This window comes from Camelus bactrianus, chromosome 17, assembly GCF_048773025.1.
Source record: "Camelus bactrianus isolate YW-2024 breed Bactrian camel chromosome 17, ASM4877302v1, whole genome shotgun sequence".
Taxonomy (NCBI): Eukaryota; Metazoa; Chordata; class Mammalia; order Artiodactyla; family Camelidae; genus Camelus; species Camelus bactrianus.
In genome coordinates, this window is record NC_133555.1 from 34,405,623 (window position 1) to 34,427,956 (window position 22,334).

Here is a 22,334-nt window from a genome sequence, read left to right on the forward strand (position 1 = left end):
TGGCCACATCTGTGGCTCTTGAAGCTCTTCTTGGCACCTCCCGTCCTTGGGACAGTCCTGAAGCCTCGGCCTTTGCCTACAGCCCCTTTAAGTATATTTGTATTCTAGCCAAATGCCAACCATTCCCATGGCTCAGGATCATTTTTACAGTCTCTGCTTCTGGATGATTTGCCCTTTGAAACAGTTTCTATTTTAAAATGGAATGTTTTGGTTCCTTGATGTTAGTGGTGATAGATACTTTTACTCCCTTGAGTGTTCAATAGATGTTAAGTCAAATAGGGAAGTCTGCGGAGCCATATTTCTGATCGGAGCAGAGCAGATGGTGAGTTATTCCCTCCTGGCTGGCACTTCCTGTTTATGATGCACTTTGAAATGCCACCTGTTCCTGATATATCTTTTCTCTCTCTGATGGGGGTAAGGGTGCAGGAGATATTGGGGCCCTCCCAAGCAATTTCTCTGTCATGGGCAGTTGTAAGTAGAAACCAGTGATTGTTAAAACAACCAGCTGGTGATAACAGCCTCACCCAAGAACAAAGAAGAGTATAACTGGGTCAGAGGTGAAGAACAGAGGGCCGGCTGTTGCAACCTCAGCCTATTAGAAGCAATGGTAGTGCCATTTCTGCTGTAAGGTCATAGCATCTCTACCCATAGTTCTTTCCCCACAGTTCTTTTGAGGCTAGAACCCCTTATGCCCTTTCTAACCTCTTCATGGGTTCATTCTCATTGCTTTATCCCCATGTAACTCAGTTTTTAATGAGTAGGGATTTTTACCCCTACTTTCAGATGTAGAAGCCAAGGCTCAGATACCATAAACTGACCAGCCAAGATCATTAGCAAGTTGATCATAAAGTGTGGATAATAAAGTGGTGTCTGGGTGTCCACAGGCCTGAAGAAAAGCTTGTGATGCTATCAGAGGTTGTCCTGGGACTGCTTGACCCAAGCTCCAAGAGGCCTGTCTACTGTGGGGTCAGAGCCCAGGCAACTGGCCGGTGAGTTAGGCCAGGGGCAGCACACAGAGTCCCAACAGGCACTGGAAAGGCCCCAGAGCCAAGTACTCCCGAGGGCTCCCTTTTCTGCTTTCTCTGCTCTACTCAGCATGCAGGCCTGTGGCTCTCCAGCCAGGCTCTCCCTTGCTTCCCAGGTTCTGTCCTTGCCCTGAGCTGTCTCAGAGGCAGACCCTAGGTCCACTACAGAGACTGACACTTTCTCAGGACAGTGTCCTGGGGAGCGGGTGGCTCGCAGGTATAGAAACAGGCAGCCTGGGAATTAACTGCTCTCTTGAGCATGAACGCTCGTTAAAATAACTGGACCAAAAACAGTGGCCTCATGGGGGAGGCATTATGGAAGCTTGGGTGAGGGTAGATGAAACATAGCCCACTTCCCCAACCCTTTCTGTCCAGCAGAGGCTCATGAACACTTCTAAGGCAAAATAGAAACTGATGGTGGTAGATACTAAATATGCTGGGAGAACTGGACCAGGAGGCTGGCATGTAGAGGTGGTTAAGTGACCAACAGTTCTCAGGAGATGGGTAGGGGACTGGAGTGGCTTAGAACAGTGGCCTCTTTGGGCAGAGAAGAGGGAAGTATTCCTGTTAGGGCTGAGTCCGTCACAGTAGGTAGAGGGTATCAGAGGGCAGAAGGTGTGAATGAGGGGGTCTGGGCTAGGAGCAGGCTGTCCTCTAGAGGAATCTGGGGGAGTTTGGGTATGTACCTTCTTCTGGAAAGAGAGAAAAAAAAACCTTTTAAATAATAAACCTGTCAAGAGTACATGAAATCTACTGTTTCATTAGAAATAGCAGTTGGTATCCTACCCGTGTTCATTTTCATCAGACCCACTGCTGTCAGGTTAAACATGTGACCTACCTGTGTTACTTGGCATCCATAGTTGTAAGCACTTCTGAGAACTGGCCCCATTGTGTCTGTGTCTGTCTGAGGTTGGTGATGTGGTAGTCTGTGCACAATGATGACTATATGCTGGGTAGTGAGTAGGAGGTTGGGGCTGAATACCTGTCAGGGCTCTGGGGCCTCCTTTTCTCTACCATGGTCTCTGTATTTCTCTTGCTTTTGAGGGTCTCTGCTCTTGACCTTTTCTACCCACCATCATTTGCTGTTGGCAGCTGTTTCCCAGTTACTGGCTGCCTATGGGTTTGGTTGCCATGGTAACTCCCAGTGGTGCAGCTGGACAGGCTTGAATGAAGGCAGTATTAGGAGGGTAAAGGTAGAAGATGTGGGACTCAGGCCCCTTATATTCTCTTGCTCCAGGGCCCTATTCTTTTGCCAGCTCAACTGGGCATTCATGTAGGCCCTTGGGACTCCCCTTGCTACTGAAGGGTTTCCCAGAAGGGGCAGAGATGGATCCCTACTCTAGGGACCAGGTGCAAGGGGATGGAAGTCAAGTTGGGCCTAGAGACAGGATTTCCATCCTTACTCTGAGGCTGGTCTGTGGAGACAGATGAGGAGCAGCTATGGGGTCCCTGCTTTCTGTGGCCCTCATTCTCTTCAGGTCCAGGGATGTCATTGAATGCCATGTGTGCTATATGGATGGATGGTCAAGCTGTGGGGCATCTGAGAACAAGCCAGGAGGACTAGCCTGTTTCTGGCAGAGACTGACGGGTTCCTTGGAGTGGCTGGGAGATGCTGCGCCCTACTCTGTTGTCAGCCCTGGAGTAGCCTCCCTCTACCCTATTTTGTAATTGAAGTCGGAGTCCTAACTGTACAGGTGCCTGTCCACCTTTAAAACATACAGGGGAGAAATGGGCAAACTGGGAAGTGAAGTTATGCAACTTGGGAAGTTTGGAAATGAAAGACATTTCCAAAGGGTTAGTGGTAGGATTGCTTGAAGCAGGTCAGATTCCAGGTGTGGCAGTGGGAATCTCACCCCAGTTTCCTGGGTATGGGCTGACTCCTGGAACACTTGGAAGGGTCAGTCTACCAAATAGCAGAAAAGAGTAGAGGAACCCTGATCCCCAGCCCCTCACTACCTGTCCTTAGTAAAGTCTTCATATTGTGAGATCAGAAGCGCAGCTTTGAAACAAAGGATCCTAGTTTTGAGACTGAAGTCAGGAGAGCAGTTTCACAGGCTTTTCTTGCTGTGTGGAAATTTATCATTCATTTGTTCATTTATTCAGTAAATCTTCTTCAAAAGTATGCAGTAAGGACTTAGCAGGGAACAAGCTGGAAACTAGCCCTCCCCTCACAAAATTGATGGCCCAGTACTCTTCCAAGGAGTCAAGAAACTTGTCCAGGGAGACACTTCGGAATTACAAGCCTGCCTGGCCTAGAGCGCTGAGCACAATTCCCAGCAGCACAGAGCTCCTGGGTGTGTGCCAAGCCAATACAAGAGGTCCTAGTGAGGATTTTAATTAATACTGAGTAATTACCAGGTGGTGTTTAACCACCCCAAATGCATTTCAGGTTCCCAAGGCTACATCTAGTCACTTTCCGGCTGAGTCCAGCAAAGAGAGGGATGACTCTGTTCTATGCCCACTGGGCCTTTGGTCAGCGCCCAGTCTGTGGCATTGACATCCTTGGAAGGTTTCCACCTTTTTCTATCCCCTTCCAATCTGGTGTGGGTGAAGGGGCACCTTGGGAAATAGCATGGCCTCTCCACTTTACCTTTGTCCCCTCCCCAGGGGCAAAGGATAACATTGCCTGTGGTCTGCTCAACTCCATTAAGCAGTGCTGGCCCAGGGCCCAGGGCAGAGTGTGGGGAGAGAAGGAGCGTGCAGACCTAGTCCTGGGAGTCCTGATGAGGATGCTCAAGAGGAGAAACAAACACAGTGGTCGTTCTTGTTCTGAACCTTACTCCCTTTTCTCAAGGAACATGTTTGAGCTCTTCCAGGCTTATTTGTCTGCCTGTGGCTACCAAATTACTATATCATTGAAACTCCTACTATCTACAAGGCCTTCCCCCTTTTACATCTCTCAGACATCCTGCCAGACTTTTGAGGATCCTATGGTCATGCCACCATTCTGCCCAGCTTCCAGGGTGGTTCTGTCTTTATCAGGCCTTTGCTCTTGCTGTCCTCTATGCCCAGATGGCTTTCCTCTAGATCCTCCTGTGGTCGGATGCCGCTCAGGCCTCGGAGTCAGCTTGAATGTCATCCCTAAAGTGGGCCCTCTTGCTCTCCACCATAGCCGGAACCACACTGAGATGGTAATGTGTAGTCCTTCTGGCTTTTGGTTGTGTCCCTGGCATCTAGTAAGTGCTAGCAAACAGGAGGATCTTAGAATGTGTTCAAAGAAGAAATGAAAGGTGAGAGGGACTAACGACTCCCCTTCGCGGGTAGACCGCTCTTTCCAGCGCCTTGACCCAGTGCTACCTTGGGCAGCCAGTCTGGCGGCCCACTGGCGCACGCGCACTGAGGGCCGGCGCTCGGCGGGGGCGCGCACGCCCGCGGCCCCGTGCGTCACAACCCGGGCTCCCGCCCCGCCCGTCCCGCTCGACCGCTCGTCGGTGCCCGCGGTGGCGGCGGCTGCCCAGTGACAGCGGCGGCGGCATCAGGCCGGCCGGAGTAGCGTAGGGTGGTGCGGCCCAGAAACGCACACCCGGCAAAAGGGCGGCGCGGCGCGAGGGAGGCCCGACCCGGGTCGCGCTTGAGGAGACCTCGCGGGCGCCGGGCGAGAGGCCGGCGTGAGGGAGTGCCCAGGCAGTGGCCGCCGGCGGCCAGGACCCGCCTGTCCTCGCGGCCACCGCCGGCATGAGCCACATCCAGATCCCGCCCGGGCTCACGGAGCTGCTGCAGGGCTACACCGTGGAGGTGCTGCGGCAGCAGCCGCCCGACCTCGTCGACTTCGCGGTGGACTACTTCACCCGCCTGCGCGAGGCCCGCTCCCAAGCCTCCACCCCGCCCGCCGCCCCTCCTTCCGGCTCCCAGGGTCTAGAAGAGCCCAGCCCTGGCCTTGTCGCCGACGCGGTCGCGGACAGCGAGTCGGAGGACGACGAGGACTTGGACGGTAGGCGGCGGGCTGGGCCGAGGTTCGCGGTGGGGGGGCGGAGGGAGCGGTGCCGGGGGTCTCTAAAGGTCCAGAGGGGGCTGCGGGGGCCCAGGCCAGCAACCCTGGGCCAGGACCTGGAGCCCTCGAGCGAGTTTGCGGGATTCCGCGAGCACCCGGCGTGAGCCCCGCGTGCGCCACTTCCAAACTGAGCTCCGCGGTCCTGCGAGCCCTGGAGCGCATCGAGCGTATTGTCAGATTCAGCCGTGAGGGAAACGTGCGCGCTTTTGGCCCGCGTGGTGGCGCGGAGCCCGAGGGGCGTGGAGCCCGCCGGCGTCTCGCCTCTGCTGGAGACCCTTCGCCCAGTTTCGTTCCGAAGAGAAGAGCATTCACATCTACTGACTCGTATTTCGTAACCAGGACGGTAACTTTGGAAATAATTCATTTTGTGAAAAGTTATTGTGAAAAACTTTAAGCACAGACAAAAATCGAGAGAAAAGGTGAAGTGAACCCCCGTATGCCATCGCCCACATCCCACAGTTGAAATATCTGTCATAAATATTTAAGCGATACCTTTTTTTTTCTTCTTTGCTGAGGTATTTTCAATCAAATCCCAGCATTTCACCCTTGACACTTGAATATTCATTTCTTAACATATGCATCCTGGGAATGAATATATATATATATGTATACATATTTATTTAATTTGGCTAAATGATTGGATCAGATTTGGTGAGGAGAAACAACTGTGTTTTTTAGCTAATGGGGTGCAGGAAAAAAGATAGTAACACTTTCTACATCTGATTTAAGCGAGGTTTTCAAAAAGCAATTCCGTTTTCCTTAGTTGCTTAAACATAGGCTTTGTCAATTTCACAATAGAATTACCCTACTTTTGTACAGCCAAAATTTAACAAAACAATAAAAACATTCAAGAGACAAAGAGACTTAGTGTTATTAGATCATACTGAAGACAAAACAAAGCAAAACAAACCACCTAGTTCTGAGTTGAATCCACATTTAAGTCAGGCTGGTAAGGAGTTAATTATTGGTGATTGCTGTTGGAAGTTGTAAGCTTCAGCGATCTGGACAACTTCCTTAAGTTTATTCTTGCTAAGAATGGAAATTGCTCTTCCCTGTTTCCCTTGACTTAATGTACATTAAATTACGGGTTTTTTCACCTTAACCCTGGAAATGAGAAGTATTTTCAGATCTCTGCCACAGATTTGCTTTGTGGTCTAAGCCAACTTGTGGAACCTGTTTGATTTCAGATTTACTTATCTTTAAAATGGGGATAGTGATAACAATCTTTCAGGGATAAATGTGTTTTTAAAAGCTTTATTTCAGGAGTGAGTCCTACATTTGTTCCACTGTCATAACTATAAATCACAAAGCTGTAACCTGCTTTGTGACAATTTTTATTTACACAAAGCATTAGTATTTTAGCAGTTAGTCTGGGGTAAGTAAAATGGAATTTACAAGTTTTGTGCAAGTTTTGTGTTATGTCTTCATTCTTTGTCATCTTTAATATCTTTTTCAAAATTGAGTTGACTTCAGTCTTTATAACCCTGTGCATTGTTTTATTGGTATTTAAATATTTTTATATCTCTTAAGTGGCTGTGTTATGTATAATTATAGAAATCAACACAAGGTGAACTTGCATTTACAGATAATAGACTAAAAATACACTGCACACAGTGAGATACCACTTCACACCCATTAGGATGGCTATTGTGAAAAAAAAATTCAGAAAATAGAAAGTGTTAGTGAGGATTTAGAGGAGTTGGAACCCTTGCTCATCGCTGGTGAATATATAAAATGATCTGGCTGCTGTGGAAAACAGTTTGGTGGTTCCTCAAAAAGTTAAACATAAAATTACCATGTGATCAAGCAATTCCACTGCTATGTATAAAGCCAAAAGAATTGAAAGCAGAGAGTCAGATACTTGTATGCCAGTGTTCATTGCAGCATTATTCTGTATAGCTAAAAGACAGAAACAACCCTGAGTGTCCCATTGACGATGAATGGATAAACAAAATGTAGTATACACATACAATGGAACACTATCCTTAAAAAGGAAAAAAATTCTAATAACGTGGATGAACCTTGACAATATTATCCTAGTGCAGTATGCTAGGACACAAAAGGACAAATACTTTTATGATTCCACTTATATGAGGAACCTAGAATGGGCACATTTATAGAGATAGAAAGTAGAGTAGAGCTTACAAGGGGCTGGGAGAGTGGATGGTGGGGAGTTACTGTTTAATGGGGGCAGAGTTTCTGTTTGGGAGGATGACAAAGTTCTGAAATTGGATCGGGGGTGATAGTTGCACAACACTGTGAATGTACGTAATGCCATGAATTGTACATTGAAATGGTTAAAATAACTTTTATGTATATGTTACCACAATTTTAAAAAAGACAAGAAAAGAAATAACATTGCATATCCAGTGATTAGGAACATTAGGATAATAAGCCTATAGTACCTAAAATTAAAAATAGAATATGTAGTGTTAGAGCTGTATGTATCAAAGAGACTTTGTTTAGTAAGGTCCTAACCACCAATTCAGTTTATAAAATTGTATGCTATTAGAAACACTCAAAAACTTTATTAACTGTTATTGATTTGTTTTAATAACAGTTTTGGTGTCAAACAGCACACCAAGTGTGAAGTATTTAATGAGTATTTAATTCTTGGGAAAGCCTGAAGAGTTCACACTTATTAATAAGATACTCTAAGTACATCCTCTTAAGAACAATAAATTGACATCCAGACTTGATTCACTTCTGTAATTACCATAAAACATTTATACTTGTGGGTCTCCTAGCATTTTTTGTTTGGTAATAACTGTATGGAGATATAATTCATGTACCATAGAATTTACCCATTTAAAGTATATAATTGAGTAGTTTTAGTATATTTACGTATATGTGCAACCATCACCATAATCAATTTTAGAACATTTTCATCACCCCAGAAAGAAACCCCATGTACTTTAACCATCAACTGCTGATACCCCCATTCCACTCAGTCCCAGGCAACCACTTATGTGCTTTCTGTCTCTGTGGATTTGCTTATCCTGGCCATTTTATATAAGTGGAATCATAAAATATGTGGGTTTTTTGCTTCTAGCTTCTTTTCACTTAGCCTAATGTTTTCAAAGTTCATCAATATTATAGCATTTATTAGTACTTACTCCTTTTTATTGCTGAATTCTGTTCCATTGTATGGATCTACCACATTTTTTTATCCATTCAAAAGTTGATGGACATTTAGGTTGTTTCCACTTTTTGACTATTATGAATAATGCTTCTGTGAACATTCATGTGTACAAGTTTTTGTGTGGACATTACCTTTATCTTTGGTATGTACCTAGGACTAGAATTGTTGCAACGTATGGTGACTCTTATATTTAATCTTTTGAGAAGCTGCCAGACTGTTTTCCAAAAGTGGCTGCATCATTTTACATTCTAACCATCAGTGTATTGAGGGTTCTGGTTCCTCCACGTCCTTGTCAACACTTATTATCTTTTTTTATAGTCAACCTAGTGGGTAGAAAGTAATACCTCACTGTAGTTTTGCTTTGTAGTTCACTAATGATATTGAGCATCTTTCCATGTGTTTGTGGGTTGTTTGTGTATCTTTGGAGAAATGTCTGTTCAAGTCCTTTGCCCATTTTTAAATTGGTTTATGTATTTATTATTGAGTTGTAAGAGTTCTTTGTAAATTCTAAACAAGTCCTTTATCAGCTATATGACTTTATTTTCTCTCATTTAATGGGTTATCGTTTCACTTTTTTGATATTGTCTTTTAAGCACAAAAGTTTTTAATTTTGATGAAGTCCAAGGTATCATTTTCTTTTGTTGTTTGTGCTTAAGTGTCATATTTAAGAAACCATTGCCAAATCCAAGGTCATGAAGATTAACCTCTATGTTTTCTTCTAAGAGGTGTTGTTTTTTTTTTTTTTTTTTTTGTAGTTTTAGCTCTTACATTTAAGTCATGGTACTTTTTTCTTTTTGTTTAAGAAGTGTGGTACTTCATTCTCTTACATGTGAATATCTAGTTGTTCCAGCACCACTTATTAAAAAGACTTATTTCACTGTTTAATTCTTTTGGTACTATTGTTGAAAATGAATTGATTGTAAATGTGAGAGTCTCTTTTGGACTCTCAATTCTATTCCATTCATCTGTGTATCTGTCCATATGCCACTACTACACTGTTTGATTCCTGTAGATTTGTAGTAGTTTTGGAATGAAGTATGAATTCTCCAACTTTGTTCTTTTTGAAAATTGTTTTGGCTATTTACATTTCCTTTGCATTTCTATATGAATTTTAGGATTAGCTTGTCAATTTCTATAAAGATGCCAACTGGGATTTTGATTGGAATTGCATTGACTTTGTAGATTAATTTGGAGAGTATAGCCTCCTAACAATGTTAAGTCCTCTGACCTATGAATATGGGATGTCTTTCCATTTATTTAGATCTTCTGTAATTACTAAATTAAAGAACAGTGTTTTATAGTTTTCAGAGTATAGGTTTTGCATTTCTTTTATTAAATTTATTCCTGAGTGATTTATTTCTTTGATGTGATTGTAAAGAGAATTGTTTCCTTAATTTCATTTTCAGATTGCTCATTGCAAGTGTATAGAAATACATTTAATTTTTAAAATACTGATCTTGTGTCTTGCATCCTTGCTGAGCTTGTTAATTAGATCTATAGTTTTTAGTGGATTCCTTAGGATATTTGTCCCACATTGCATGAATTGGTGCAAATTGCATGAGTTGGTCCAAATTGAATTAGCTGAACTTTTTTGGAAGTTGCTTAATAATAATATTCCTGCAGTTCACATATCTGGATCTCTCAGCAGGATTTTGGCACTGTTGAGCCAACCCCTTTGAAACTCTCTCCTTCCTTGGCATTTGTGTCTTCATTCCCTTGGGCCTTCATCCACCACTTGGCATCCTCTCTGCCCTTTAAATGCTTTTTGATGATCCCAAGAATTTAGTTTGTTACCATTTCTCCCTCAGTGAGAAATTATCTTCCTAAGCATTTTTTACTTCCTTCAACTTGAACCTTTAAAATCAGAACTACAGTTCAAAACTTGCTCTGCTAAGGCACACACCTATTTATGCTCATCTTCCCAGCTGCTCATCTCTCATTCGTCTCAAACTCATGATGCCTAAAACTGATGTCATTAACTTACTTGTCAGACTGCTGTTTCCTTTAATTTCTTAAGAAACCCAAAAATCAGTCGCTTTTTCTCTCTCTCGTTTTATCATTATTGTTTTTTTAATTGAAGTATAGTTGATTTACAATGTTGTGTTAGATTCTAATGTGCAGCATAGTGATTCAGTTACACATACATATCCTTTTTCATCATAGGCTATTACAAGATATTGAATGTAGTTCCTTGTGCTATACATTAGGACCTTGTTTATCTATTTTATATATAGTAGATTGAACCTCTCTCTCTCATTTTGATCTCCCATTTTCTCCTTTCACACTAGCCTTGCCTTGAGTTACTTTTTTATTGCTTCTTAACTGGTTGCAGTTGAGCATCTGTAGCTCTTCCACTCATTTCTCCTCCACCCCATCTATTCTCTACACCATTACCAAAATCACCTCCCCCCCTTTGAAAAATTATGGTAAAATATACATAATGTAAAATTTACCTTTTAACCATTTTTAAGTGTACAGTTCAGTGGCATTAAGTACATTAACAATGTTGTGCAATCACCTTTCTTTTTCAGTTAAGTAAACTTATTTTGAAGTATACATGCAAAAAGGTGCACAAATCGTAAATGTGCAGCTTAATTATTATAAAGTGGACAGATAGCCTGCGTATCCCATCAACTAGATCAGGAAACATCAGCTGAGACCACCTTCACATCAGGAGCATACGTTTTGCATAATTGTAACCATAAATACAGTTTTGCAGTTAGGACAGCTGGCATTTATTAAGCCCTTATTCTGTATTAGTCTCAGTGTTCAGTGGTTTATTTCCATTATCTAATTGAATCCTTCCTGTCTTTTAAGGTAGGAATTGTAATTATCTCCATTTCATAGATGAGGAAATTGAGGCCTAGAGATTACCCAAGATCACATAATAAATAGGATTTGACTTACTATACTGTTCATATTATTTCATGCCTGAATTGCCTTTTTTTTTTTGCCTTACTCATTTTTTACAGAAAAGGCTGTACACATTTAAAAATTTCTCTGCATAGATGTCACAATGAATTTTTTATTGTGGTAGAATATATGTAAAATTTACTCTGTTACCATTTTAAAGTATACAATTGAGGGACATTGAGTACATTCATTATTTTGTATAACCATCACCACTATTTTGTTCTTTTTCAAGATTGTTTTGGGTTTTTGGGACTCCTTGCAATTCCATATGAATTTTAGGATTAGCTTTTCCACTTCTGCAAAAGGGCCTGTTTTTTAAAAATTCCATCTTCAGATTGTTGATTGTGAATGTATACAACTACGACTGATTTTTTTGTGTTGATCTTGTACCCTGCAACTTGTGGATTCTTTAGAACTTTCTGTATATAAGATTGTGTAATTTGTAAATAATTTTATTTGTTCCTTTTCAATTTTAATGCCTTTTATTTACCTTGCCTAATTGCTCTGTAGGACTTCCGGTACTATGCTGAATAAAGATGACTAAAGCAGGCATCCTTGTCTTGTTACTGATCTAGGCAGAAAGTTTTCAGTCTTCTACCATTAAGTAAGATGTTAATTGTGTGCTTTTCATAAATGCTCTTACCATGTTGAGGAAATTCTCTTTAACTCCTAGTTTGTTGAGTGTTTTTATTACAAGAGTGTTGGATTTTGTCAGCTGCTTTTTCTGCATCAGTTAAGATCATCTTGTGAATTTTTTCCCTTTCATTCTATTAATGTGGCTTATTACATTAATTGATTTTTGTATGTTGAACCCACCTTGCATTTTGGGATAGATTCCACTTGGTTGTGATGTGAGGTATAATCCTTTTAATATGCTGCTGGATTTAGTTGGCTAGTATTTTGTTATCATAATTGCATTTTGTAAATTAACATACTACTTAAGAAAAACTCCTTGTGGTAAAGGTACTAAAACTTGGGATCTTTTTCAAACAAGGATCCACAGTCAAGTTACTGACTTTCACAGTCCTTCTGAGATTATGAAATAGATTAGTTTCATCAGTGCTGAGCCAGGAATCAAGGTTGAAGTCATCATTGCAGATGCTTAAATCAACTATTTTAATAAATTACCAGTTATTGAAAAGTAGCCATTTGTATAAAAAAGTTCATACTAGCAAGTTTTTGCTACTGTGAACATTTGTGTATGAAATTTTATGCAAGCTTTTTTCTCAGCTTTATTGAGATATAATTGACATATAACATTGTATTAGTTTGCAGTATGTGACATAACAATTTCATATATGTATATGCTGTGAAATGATTACCACAGTAAGTTTAGTTAATATTCATCACCTCAAAGGAGTTTTTTTCTTGTGATGAGAACTTTTAAGATTTATTCTTCAAGCAATTTTCAAATATACAGTACAGTATTGCTAACTATAGTCACTATGATGTACATTACATCCCCAAAATTTTGCTCTTGAGGAAATATCTACTGTATGTATCTAGGAGTAGAACTGCTGTGTTGTATGATAATTCTATGTTTAATATTTTGAGGAACTGTCAGATTCTTTTCCAGAGTGACTGCACAGTTTTACATTTCTACCAGGAATGTATGAGGGTTCCAGTTTCTCCACATCCTCTCTAACACTTGTTATTGTCTTTAAAAATTTGTCATTGAGTGAAATTCGTGTAACATAAAATTCACCATTTTAAAGTGAACAATTTAGTAACATTTAGTACATTGACAGTGTTGTGCAGCAACTCTATCTAATTTTAAAATATTTCCATCACTCCAAAGTGAGAACTCTCACTAAATAGTTTCTCCCCATTCCCCTCACCCCGCCCCCATCCCTGGCAGCCACCAATCTGCATTCTGCATACATGGAATTGCTTATTCTGGTCATTTCATATAAATAGAATCATACAAAATGCGATCTTTTGTGTCTGGCTCGTTTCACTTGGCATAATATTTTCAAGGTTCATCTATGTTGTAGCATGTATCAGTACTTCATCCTTTGCATTGCTGAATAATATTGCTATTGTATGTATATAAGACAATTTGTTTATCCATTACAGTTAATGGACATTTGGGCCATTTCCATCTTTTGGCTATTGTGGTATATACTTCAGAGTGGAATTGTGGGGTCGTATGGCAATTCTATGTTTAGCTTTTTGAGGAGATGCCAAGCTGTTTTCCATAGTGGCTCAACCATTTTATCTTCTTGCCAGTGTACTTAGATTTCAGTTTCTTCATGTCCTTGCCCACACTCATCTTTTTGATTATGACTGTCCTAGTGGGTGTGAAGTAGTATCTTAGTGTGGTTTTGATTTGCATTTCCGTAATGACTGATAATGTTGAACATCACTTCATGTGCTTGTTGTCCGTTGGTATATCTTCTTTGGAGAAGTATCTCTTCAGGCCCTTAGTTTGTTTTTTAATTGGGTTATTTGTCTTTTTGTAGTTGAAATGTAAGAGTTCTTTATATATTTGGATACTAGTTGCTTACCTGATACATGATTTGCAAATATTTTCTTCCATTGTGTGAGTTGTCTTTTTAAATTCTTGAAGTACACAAATTTTAAATTTTGAGAAAGTCCAGTTTATCTATTTTTTTATTTTGTTGCTGTGCTTTGGGTTTCATACCCAGTCTGCTTTTTCTCTGTCACTACCCTAGCTCTCTTCTTTTCCTTAGACAACCATAGAAGTTTCTTGTCTCACATGCCTTGCCCTCTCCAGTCCATTCTCCACCCAGTAGCCGGCGAGATTTTTAAAAAGTGGAGATCATGTCATATTACTCTTCGGCTCAAATCCTTTCATTGTAAGTGAAATCCACATATCATCTGTGGTCTACACAATCCTGCAAGATATGTTCTGTATTTTTCTCTCTGCCTTCTCTCTTTAGCCCTACTCCTCCTTGTCTGCTAAGCTTGTTTCTACACTTGCCAGGCTCTTTCTCTCCCTAAGTGGCCTGTGATTACTATTGGCCGCTCCTGAATCTTTCTCCCCAGGCTCTGACCAGCTGGCGCCTCTTCTTCCTTTAGGCCTCAGCTTCAGAAAGGGTTTTCCAATCTTGCCCTGCCTAGAATGGGTCCCTCTGTTGTTGGGGTTCAGTAGTACCCCAGGTGGTTACATTAGAGCTCTGTTAATGATCTAGAATTCTTACTTGTTTTTCTGTTTCTCTCTTACTGGGATAGAAACTCTAGGAGGATGGGATATTTTCTTTCTCTTTGCTTTGTCGCCAGTACTTAGCATACTGGCCTATAGAGGGTACTTAAAAAGATCTTGTTGAGTAAATGAGTGAAATTATGAATGAGGAGCTGATTTTAGAAACAGATATAGAGTACACTGTGGGAGCACAGAGATGGGAGCTAACGAAGGAACTGGTTGGTCAGTGGTGTTGGAAGGGGTGGAGAGGTCAAATTGGTTAAGGTCAGTGTTGAAGTGGTTGGACCCAGTTGTAATTCTCAGGGATAGAGGTTCCAGTGGGCTTGTGGTGGAAGAAGTCAGGTGCCAGTGGTTCAGGGAGTTGGGGTGTGTGTGTGAGATGAGGGCTGTAGAAAATTTAGAGAAGGATGGGGAGTACATTTTGAAGTAGTGAAGAAAGGACTCATGGTAGCTTGAAGGAGAGATATGGGTGTGAGGGAAGGTCTTTGGTTTTGTTTTACTAGGTTGGAGTCACCGTTAGCATGTTCACAAGCAGAGAGAAGGGAGCCGTTGAAGAGGTAGCAGCTGATGGAGCAAGGTTCTAGAATGAGTGGCGGAATTAGGACGGAGAGAAAAAGTAGGAACATCTCATATACAGAAACTGGAGAGGAGTATTATTTGTCTTAGCCATTATTTAAAGGGTAGTTCAAGGTTTTACTTCTTTGTGCCCTTGATGAAAGGCCTTGTCTTTTACTTGCTTGAATCTCATAGAGATGAATATGTAAGCTAAGGAAACATGATTTCTTTGAAAGAGGTTACTGATTTTTTTCTAGCTTTTCTATTTGCCATTTTGAATGCCATAGATATGTGAAAAAGAACCAAATGTGTTTTTAAAGGTTTCTATAATTTAGACTGTTTAGGGAGATTTCTTTTTAAAAAATATGAACTTTTCCATTAAAAAAATCTTTTACCTAAAAGTGAAGGAAAGGCAGCTTTTATTGGTAACTATTTTAAGTCTGAAAACTCTTCAGTATCTGATGAAAGATAATAAGCTATTTCTGGGTGATTTTATTTGTTGAAATTTTTTATTTGTTGCTCTTATAAACTTCTTAGTTACTCTCTCAAAATAAATGAAAGAAATTTAAAGATGTCACTATGATAAAAATATGGAAAGTAATTGTAATAATGATTGAATCACTTAAATTTTTATATTGTGGTTTCTGGAGATAGATAATTTAAAATCAACAGTTAAGTGATTGAATTATCTTTGGATTGGTTTTTTGATGGAGATATTTAATTGAGAATGTAGAAGATTTCCTACTTTTTCTTCAGCTCTGCTTTTGATACTTACTGTTAAAATATTTTCAGTTTTGTCCAAAAGAGTGGTGTCTCTCCACATAATAAAAGCCATTTATGACAAACCTACAGTCAGCATCATACTCAGTGGTGAAAAGCTGAAAGCATTTCTTCTAAGATCAGGAGCAAGACAAGAGTGCTCACTCTCACCACTTCTATTCAAACTGTTGGAAGTTCTAGCCACACCAATCAGACAAGAAGAAATAAAAGGAATTGAAATTGGAAAGGAAGAAGTAAAACTGTCACTGTTTGCAGATGATATGATACTATATAGAGAAAACCCAAAAGATGCCACCAAAAACCTATTAGAACTCATCAATGAATTCACTAAAGTTGCAAAATACAAAATTAATATACAGAAATCTGTATAGTGTTTCTATACACTAACAATGAACTATCAGAAAGAGAAATTAAGAAAACAATCCCATTTACCATTGCATCAAAAGAAATAAATCTAACCTAGGAGGTAAAAGACCTGTACTTGGAAAACTATAAGACACTGATGAAAGAAATTGAAGATGACACAAACAAATAGAAAGATATATTGTGTGCATGGATTGGAAGAATTAATATTGTTAAAATGACTACACTACCCAAGGCAATCTACAGATTCAGTGCAATCCGTATCAAAATACCAATGGTATTTTTCACAGAATGAGAACACATAATTCTAAAATTTGAGTGGAAACGCAAAAGTCCCCATAGAGTCCAAAAGAAAAGACAACAAATAACAAGTGTTGGCCTGGATGTGGAGAAGAGGAACCCTCGTGTTCTGTTGGTGGAAATGTAAATTTGTGCAGACATTATGGAAAACAGTATGGAGGTTTCTCAAGAAATTAAAAATAGAGCTACCATAAAATCCAGCAGTTCCACTTTTGGGTATTTTTTCCAAAGAAAACGAAAACACTGATTCAAAAAGATAAATGCATCCCTATGATCATTGCAACATTGTTTACAATAACAAGATAAGGAGGCAACCTAATTGCCCACTGGTAGGTCAATGGATAAAGAAAATGTGATATATACTTAAATGGAATATTAGCTAAAAAAGAGGATGAAATCTTGCCATTTATGACAACATGGATGGACCTAGAGGGTATTATGCTGAATGAAATAAGTCAGAGAAAGACAAATACTGCATGATTTCACATACATGTGGAGTCTAAAAAGCAAAACAAGTGAACAAACATATTAAAACAGAAACTGGGGAGGGGATAGCTCAGTGGTAGAGTGCCTGCCTAGCATGCACAAAGTCCTCGGTTCAATCCCCAGTACCTCCACTTAAATAATAAGTCAGTAAATAAACCTAATTATCTCCTCCCCTAGAAAAAATAAAAATAAATTTTAAAAATTAAAAAATTAAACAGAAACAGAATCATAGATACAGAGAACAAACTGATGGTTGCTAGAGAGGGTTAAATCAGGAACTGGGTGAAATAGGTGAGGGATATTAAGGTATACAGTCTTCTAGTAATAAAATAAGTCAGTCATAGGGCTGTAATGTACAGCATAGGGAAGATAGTAATATTGCAATAATTTTTTATGGTGACAGATGGTAACTAGATTTATTGTGGTGATCATTTTGTAATGTATAAAAATACCAAATTACCATGTTGTACACCTGAAACTAATATAATGTTGTAAGTCAGTTATACTTCAAATAAAAAATATAAAAACGTGGTCTCTGAGGACTATTTTTTTTTTCTGTTTTGTTTTCCTTTTTTCTTTTTCTTTCTTTCTTTCTTTTGTTTTTCTTTGCTTCCTAGGACTATTCTTGCATATTGTATCTTCACAGTGTGTTTTTCTCATGTATTTTTTCTTGTTTAGTGTAAAATTTAGTGTACAACTCATTGGAATTTTTTTTAAAAAGGTAGGCAGTTTCAGACTGGTAGCTAAAACTTTTAGCTTGTATTATTTCTTTTTCATTTGAAGTTCCACTTAAATGAGCTTAAGGTCCAAAAATAGACAGCTTCAGTTTTTCTTAGTTCAAGCCCTGATATCTGCCTGGGAATTTGTTAGCAACAGTTTTTAAAATGTGATACCCACAAGATATTGTGTGTGAAGACAGTGGCTAATGATGTATAAATTTGGATAAAGATTTTTTGGGTAAACTGGTGCCTGGAGAATTATTGTTCAGTTTACAGTGTTATAACTAAACACTTGTCTTTTGAGGCATCCACTATTTTTTTAAAAGTAAAATTATGATTAGAGGAGAATTTGCTTCATGCTGTAAATAGATATATTTATCACTTTTTGTTATGTTCTTGATGGCTCTTTTGGGAAAGATTATTGAGGCTTTTTTGTTTGGTGATTCCATGATCATTAACAGGGCAGGTGATTTGTTTTGCCATTACCAGGCCAAGTATCCAATGCTTAACTAATGGGTTGGTTTCTCAGCTCACGAAAGAGAAGCCCCATCTGGTTGGCAATGCTCCAGGGATTTTTCCCTAGCAATCCATAGATAATTCTCAGAGTATGGTTAAATTTAATGTATACCAAATTTTAGAAATGGTGTGTAAGTCTAGTAGATGAGTCATGTCTGAAGTGCTAATAGGTGAAAATGGGATTTAGTGCCCCTAAAATGAGTGGTCTTGCATATCTTTTTTTTTTTTAATGTTTGTCTTTATTTTTGTAAGTTGGCAAGGGAATTTTCACAGTTTGTTGCATAATGAAGAATGTATCTGGCCTTGTCCCAGATTCTTGGCACAGAGCTAAAACTCTTAGACTTTTCCAAGTGATAGTAGTGTTTTTGTTATTCATAAGCCTCTTTGGATCACACCTCAGTTTATATTAATGAGATGATTCAAGATGGGGCCTGGTCACCTAGAAAGACCAACCATGTAACTAGAAGATTGTGGCTTTGAACCAGTCTGACCTCAGGGAAAAGGTAGGGAGCTGGAGACTGAGTTTAATCTTGTGGCCCGTGATTCAGTCAATCATACCTGTGGAATGAAATAAAAATTCTGAACACCAAAATTTGGTGGCGCTTCCTGGTTGTTGAATATATTTATATGCTGCAAGGTTGATGCTGTGAGGAGAGGGCATGGAAACTCTGTATTCAGATCCCTTCCAGGCCTTGCCTTATGTGTTTCTTTATTTGGCTAGCCCTGATTTGTATCTTTTATAATAAAACTGTCATTTTAAGTATAGCACTTTCTAAAGTTCTGTGAGTTGTTTTACCAAATCAAACCTGAGGAGTTGTGGGAACCTCTGAATTTGTAGCCAGTTGGTCAGATATGTTGGTGACCTGGGGACCCCCAAAGTGCAGCTGGCAACTGAAGTAAGGGCAGTCTTGTTGGGGATCATATCCTTTAACCATGGAGTCTGATGCTATTCTGGGTGGTCAGCATCAGAATTGTACTGAATATACCAGTTGGTATCAAATAGTTTTATATTCCTGTTATAATTCTGCTTAAATTGGTAGCCAGATATGAGTTGATGAAATGATATACCCAAGAAAGGAGATACGGCTTTTAGTCCTTTCCAGCCTGGTAATAGGAAATCATTCATTCAGTCCATTTACATTTAGTGTCTATGTACGACAAGGTCTGTACAAGGTAAATGGTGGCAGGAAAGTCCTTATTCCTACTAGGAGCTTTTAATGTGATGTAGTAGACACATGGAATTTTTGTGTGCTGTGATAGAGATGGAGTGCTCAGCTCTTGGAATGGAGCTGTCTTCTCTGACAGGACATTGAGGCTGGGTTGGAGATGGGTACTTAAGGAACAGAGAGATGGCCAGCGTACTAGTGTGCATGGAGACAGGTTGTTGTGAGTGGCAGTGGTTATTTCAGAATAAGTGATTGTGTTTACTGGCTGGATGTATGTATTAGGGCAGTACTTTTGCAAAGCACCACATAAAGAACTATTTCAAATGACTTTAATTGGATATTCTAGTGAGGTATATTCTAAAAATAACAAGAACTTAAAAAATCTCAGTTTTCAGAAATCATACTGCTTGTCTTATGATTCCGAGACTGTTGTGTGGGCATTATGGGATAAAGAAAATGAGTAATTATGCTATTGAATACTGGGATTTGCTGGCATTGAAGAAAGAATATACATTAGGTTGAGTAAAAGCATTATGGTTCTGTTTAAATTGGAAATACTGACTAACTTCAGGAACAATGAATACCCCTACCATGCAAATTGTGTTCTCTGCCATTTTTATCTAAAAAGAAACAGTGTTCCTTGAAGAAATTGCTAATTCCTGTTCTGGAGCTAAACATGTAACAAGATTGGAAAATCTACCAGAAGTCAAGGACATCATAAAAGACTGCTAAGATCATGTCAAAAGGAATTTGGAGAAACCTGAAGAGGTTCCCATAATCCAAAGGTAGCATAACAGGAGCATCAAATAAGAACAAAACGGCAATGGACTAAAACACCAAATATAGTTAAACCTTGAGAATCCTTATACTGATTTTTAAAAAAGACTTCATTGTTCATCTTTGGAGGATGCTAGAGAACCAACTTATTATTCTGAAAACACGCAAATAAAAGGAAAGACTCAAGCATTTATCCTGCCTTTCCTGAACAAACTATTCTACAGAGTAACCTAAGAGTTAATGAGGGAAAGTTTCTCTAGCTTGTGCATGAAGAAGGAATGATAGAATTAGAACGATGCCATTTGCAACCCCAGTGAATTAATGGATTTAGCCTAGGCAATGATCAACATGAACATCAGCATCATAAATGAGAGACCAATCAGCCTTATGTGCCTTCTAATGGAAAACACATCAACAGCTATGAAATAGTTTGTGCACCTTCTTAAACTGAAGAGTGCCAATGAAATAGATGTTACAGGACTTAAGAAAAGCAACAGTCGGGTAATTTTTCTTCTAAAATATATTTTTAAAGTATAAAAGGAAGAAATTTGTATAATTCTAAAAGTTAAGAATCCTGGGGCATCATAAACACACATGTGACTTGGGTCTGTATCTTATTGCATGATTCAAATATACTATCATGGTGTGTGATACCCATTTAATTACATACTAGTCTGTGGCTTGTGGCTTGTGTTCTAATTATACCATGAAATTTTGTTTGTAATAAAATGAAAATGGCTTAATTTTTCTAATCTGTTTTTTGTTTGGTTACAAAGTTTAAGTTTTTTTTTTTTAAATCAGTCACTGAGGCCATTTTTTTCTCTCTGCTCTAATCCAAGCATTCAGTAGGTATCGTGAGTGCCAACTGACATTCTATCAGTTTAAAATAGTTCTGTAACCACACACTTTGGGAAATGTTGCTGTGGATTGGGGACCCATTAAAAAGCTTTATAAAAGAGAGAGGCGTTATCATGTTTGTACCCTAGGCGAGCAGTGTGGAGAACTGGTCCAAACCAGTGTGAGAATGGATGCTAGGAGACTCCATTGGAATCCGTTGTGTTGATACAAGTGAATGGTGATTAGGGTCTGAACTGAACCAAATGAAAGAGTTAGTGTTAGGAGCTATCAGGAATGTTATAAAAAGAAATATTTTCCTTGAGTTGAGTCACAACTTCTAAGATGTGTTTCTCCGTTTTTCAGGTCCAGAAAGCAGATTTAAATGCACCCATATGATTAGTCCCTTGACAACGGACTCATGTTAATTAAAATCATTGGAAACTGACTTATACAGGAATTAAGTAGACCTAGGTTTATATCCTTGCTCTGTCATAGCACAGACTTTCAGCATTTTCATTCTTAAAAAGGGAAATTCTTGACTACTTTTTTTAAGCACCTTTATTGTAATATGGTTCCTGTACTGTAAACTACACATATTTCAGATGTATACTTTGATGAATTTTGATAGAAGTATACACCAATGAAACCACTACCACAATCAAGATAGTTAACATTTCCATCATTCCCCAAGAGGTACAATTTTTGAATTCCCAGTTTATCCCTCCCCACTCCCTTTAACCCCCAGTAACCATCAGTTTGTTCTCTATTGACTGCTTTTCAAAGGTGGGGAAAATTAAAGATGTTATATGCTATATACCTTAGTGTCTGGTATAATAACTTTAGTTGACTGGGCAACCTTTTCTACTGATTCTGAACTCATATCCCCGAAAACCAGGGAACCTGCCACACACACACACACACACACACACACAAATCTTTAGGAATCTGGATTATCAATAAGAACTTTGATTAAAAAGCACAGGATTAGAACTATCGAAATAGCAGTGGCCAAAGAGGGTTGGAGGTAGGCAGGAGAAGTTGTTTCCCTAGCTCTGGGAAAGCCTGATGCAAAATTTATCTTTACTCTTTCTATAGCAGAGAATGATTCTTCAGGGCCTGGACCATTTGTGTTCCCAGAGCTGGAATTTCTGCCCCTGGGTAGGCAATGCTCTGTGCCACCCCGTCTCCCCTACTCCCTACTTTTGACCTTGCCACAGTCAGGTCCTGTTTTGGGGGTCCTGGGAGGTGTTCTGTCTCTTCCTGTGAGGCGTAGGTTACATTAGACTAAACAGTCCACCCTTGACTTACTGTTATAGTCCCTATGTTTAAGACATCACAGGGAATAATTTAAACTGATGGGTTGATGCTGCTCTTGAGGTAGGGAGCCTGGAGGAGCAGGGGCTACGGAGAAGGTGACTGGCTCCATTCTGGACCAGCTGAGTTTCAGATCCAGCCCATGGAGCTGGAATTCCAGTTGGCATTTAGTGGGAGTGTGAGTCTATAAAGTGCAAAGGTCTTGAGTCAAGCTCATTTTTCATGTTTCTTCATTACATATACCTTCCCTTCTGCCTAGAATGCTGTCCTCCCCCCTTGTTTGT

At 39.6% G+C, this 22,334-nt stretch overlaps 1 protein-coding gene across 1 annotated transcript in view; it reads left to right on the forward strand.

The window, feature by feature from the left end:
* The first annotated feature begins 4,398 nt into the window (after positions 1-4,398).
* The window catches only part of PRKAR2A (protein kinase cAMP-dependent type II regulatory subunit alpha), a 66,330-nt gene continuing 48,394 nt past the window's right edge, over positions 4,399-22,334 (forward strand). The window contains exon 1 of the mRNA XM_010969215.3: positions 4,399-4,956. Coding sequence (XP_010967517.2) covers positions 4,701-4,956 — 256 coding nt within the window. The 5' untranslated portion in view covers positions 4,399-4,700. The remainder of the gene's footprint in view (positions 4,957-22,334) is intronic.